The sequence below is a fragment of the Triticum urartu genome, chromosome 5A (genome assembly GCF_056163025.1).
Source record: "Triticum urartu cultivar PI428250 chromosome 5A, HENAU_Tu73, whole genome shotgun sequence".
NCBI classification, from domain to species: domain Eukaryota; kingdom Viridiplantae; phylum Streptophyta; class Magnoliopsida; order Poales; family Poaceae; genus Triticum; species Triticum urartu.
In genome coordinates this window covers 14,006,466-14,009,341 of record NC_141877.1, presented here as the reverse complement: position 1 = coordinate 14,009,341, position 2,876 = coordinate 14,006,466, and the positions used below count along the sequence as shown (strand labels likewise).

Here is a 2,876-nt window from a genome sequence, read left to right as displayed (position 1 = left end):
GTGCAGTACTATTCGGATCAAGCAACCGTGGGCATTATCATGCATGTGTATGTGCGTGTGTGCGTGAGCTAGTGGAGTATCCTTTGAGTGTGTGGGCCATGTCTGAGTGCCAAACTTTGTACAAATAGTCATTTGAGTCAATGAAAAAAGTGCAGCCGTGAGGGAGGGTTGTCGAAGAGATGTAGTCTCTCGTGTGAACCAAGGAACTGACCTTTTGGCAAAGCCATTGTTCGTCTTCCCTGGTGCTAGTGTGTGTGTGCGCGCGCGCGTTCCCCCGGTCATATGTGTTTGTCGTGTTGAGAGAGAAAGCGAGAAGAGAGAGTTGTGTGAGGAAATGGAGGAAGAAGAAGTGGCGTCAGTGTCATCACCTCATGACAAAAATATGACAAAACAATGAGGTGAGGATGGAGGAGCATAATTAATAATCTTGGCAAGATCTTTACCAACTTCCAAGTATGTTTGGGTTGTCAAAGTTTTTTTAAAAATTAAAGTGTTTATGTGGTTTGTCCATAAACAAGTTATTTTAACAAAGGACAACTTGATAAAGCGTAATTGGACAGGACCTACTAGGTGTAGTTTCTGTGATCGGGATGAGACGATTAAGCATTTATTCTTTGATTGCCCGTTGGCCAAAGTCCTTTGGCGGACGATCCATATTGCTTTTAATATTACTCCACCGACTTCTGTCAATGCATTATTTGGGACATGGCTTAATGAGGTTGAGCCTGACTTAGCAAGACATATTCGGGTTGGAGTTTGCGCTTTGTTGTGGACTATCTGGAATTGCAGAAATGATTTGGTTTTTAACAGAACATCACGGATTCATTTTTTGCAGGTTATTTTCCGAGCTACGGCAGTGATCCGTTCGTGGTCGCTACTCACTCCGATGGAGGCCAGGGAGCGTTTGGTTACTGAATCTATCCGTTGGGAGATGGTAGCTCGGGATATCTTCAACCGGTTTGGATGGTGGTCATGTAATAGGATAGGCAATTAGTTTACCTATCTATTTTTAGCCAGCCGGTTGTGGCATCTTTTTCTGGCTAGTTTGTGTATCTAGCCTTTTTAAGCTTTGTGTGAGCTGCATTTTCCTTTTATCAAGTGGAGACTTTGGAACCTTATTGACACTTTTTGTTATTTGGTTAATAAGATGGCATATGCATCACTGGGAGCCCCCCTTTTAAAAAAAGAAGATCTTTACCAGGGATTGGGCATAATCTTGGCAAGATCTTTACCAGGGATATTGGGCAGGATCAGTGTACTGCAAATAACGACGACTCGACGCAGACCGGCGTGCATGTGCGCTTGCTGGATCGGAAGCACGAGAGAGACATGCCTGGAGGAATAGGATGCGGGATAATGGGAGTGGGCAGCAGCAGACCGGGGAAACGGGGTAAGAAATTACGGGAGACGGGCAGGTAGCTGAATTACGGGAGGTTTACAGTGGGATCACGGCCGTGCATGGGATGGATGGAACATGAGTCAAACGGTGTGTGACTCGTCTCAAGATTTCCTTTCATTTGTTAATGGGTGATGCAGCTGGCTGATCACACCTAGCTAGCACTAGAATAATTTCCCCACGGAGACCGTGGTGCCAATTGGATAGAGATCACATTCTTCCACATCGACCAAAGCGCCGTCCATTTTAGAAAAAACTCGACGCCTGGCTTTGGCGCCGTAACCAGGCTCCAGTCCACTGACCAGACCCATCCGGCCATGATTCACCAACCCCCTCTCTCGAGCCCTTATTTATAGCGCTGCTCACACCATTTGCACCGGTTATGCTAGCTAGCTTGATCATCACAGCAATGCCCTCCACCAACAGCTGGACCCATGAGATCGAGTCGCCGGTCGCCGCCCCGCGCCTCTTCCGCGCCGGCGTCATGGACTGGCACACCCTGGCCCCCAAGCTCGTGCCGCAGATCGTCGCCAGCGCCCACGCTGTTGAGGGAGAAGGCGGCGTAGGGAGCGTCAGGCAGTTCAACTTCACCTCAGGTATGCATCACATGCATCAGTTCATCTCACCTGCAATCTGATTCACATGGTCAAAGCTTGAAACGCAGTTCCCTATCTCGCAGCCATGCCCTTCAACCTCATCAAGGAGAGGCTCGAGTTCCTTGACGTGGACAAGTGCGAGTGCAAGTCGACCCTCATCGAGGGTGGTGGCATCGGCGCCGCGATTGAGGCGGCCACGTCGCACATCAAGGTGGAGTCGGCGGCCAACGGCGGCAGCATGGTCAAGGTGAAATCGACATACAAGCTGCTGCCAGGCATGGAGGTGGAGGATGAGATCACCAAGGCCAAGGGCTATGTCACGGCCATCTTCAAGGCCGCCGAGGCCTACCTTATCGCCAACCCGGATGCCTACAACGACCAAATAAATCAGTCAACAGAGATCATATATATGATTAACATGTGATGTCCCTAGTTGTCTAATAAAGCTGCTCCAAACCCTCAAGTAGTGACGCAATAATTGTGATGATTTTTCCAACAATTGTGTGCTTATATTCAGGGACTCATAGCACGTATGTTCTCCTGTACTACTTGTACTACTACACATCTCTTACATTTTCTAACAAGATATGTTAATATGGTTTGTCTAGCACACATGACACATGAACATGTCCCTGGTCATGTCGCCATGCTCTAGCCTGCTACGGCAGTAGTATATGCAGTCAAATCAGACTTGCCACTTGCGTGCCCGCCATTGACTTCTTCCCGGGCGTATCGTTGCTCATGTCCGGGACCTCTTCCCCATTGACAACTTCCCGTGCCCGCCGACGCGTGCGGACGCTGCTTGGTATAGTCATGGCGAGGCCCGTGGCGTTCTGCAGCCAGTCGACCACGCGACACCGCACGCCTGCCTCCTTCCGCCACCG

At 49.4% G+C, this 2,876-nt stretch overlaps 1 protein-coding gene across 2 annotated transcripts; it reads left to right on the top strand.

Annotated features, from left to right (window-relative positions):
- Positions 1-1,696: 1,696 nt before the first annotated feature.
- Positions 1,697-2,593, top strand: LOC125555437 (pathogenesis-related protein 1). Of its 2 annotated transcripts, none has more exons than XM_048718396.2 (2): positions 1,697-1,992; positions 2,061-2,593. In XM_048718396.2, exons 1-2 carry the CDS (start codon positions 1,779-1,781, stop codon positions 2,414-2,416), a joined length of 570 nt encoding a protein of 189 aa, XP_048574353.2. In that variant the 5' UTR covers positions 1,697-1,778; the 3' UTR covers positions 2,417-2,593. The 2 variants fall into 2 exon arrangements, with proteins under 2 accessions (XP_048574353.2, XP_048574354.2); XM_048718397.2 differs by having other exon boundaries at positions 1,709-1,992; positions 2,076-2,593.
- Positions 2,594-2,876: the final 283 nt, after the last annotated feature.

What these genes read in the sequence shown, in the direction of transcription:
- LOC125555437 (XM_048718396.2), top strand. Translation starts at nt 1,779, where the DNA reads ATGCTAGCTAGCTTGATCATCACAGCAATGCCCTCCACCAACAGCTGG. An exon ending in GCAGTTCAACTTCACCTCAG is followed by an intron (nt 1,993 to 2,060) that starts GTATGCATCACA and finishes CTTGAAACGCAG; the next exon opens with TTCCCTATCTCGCAGCCATG.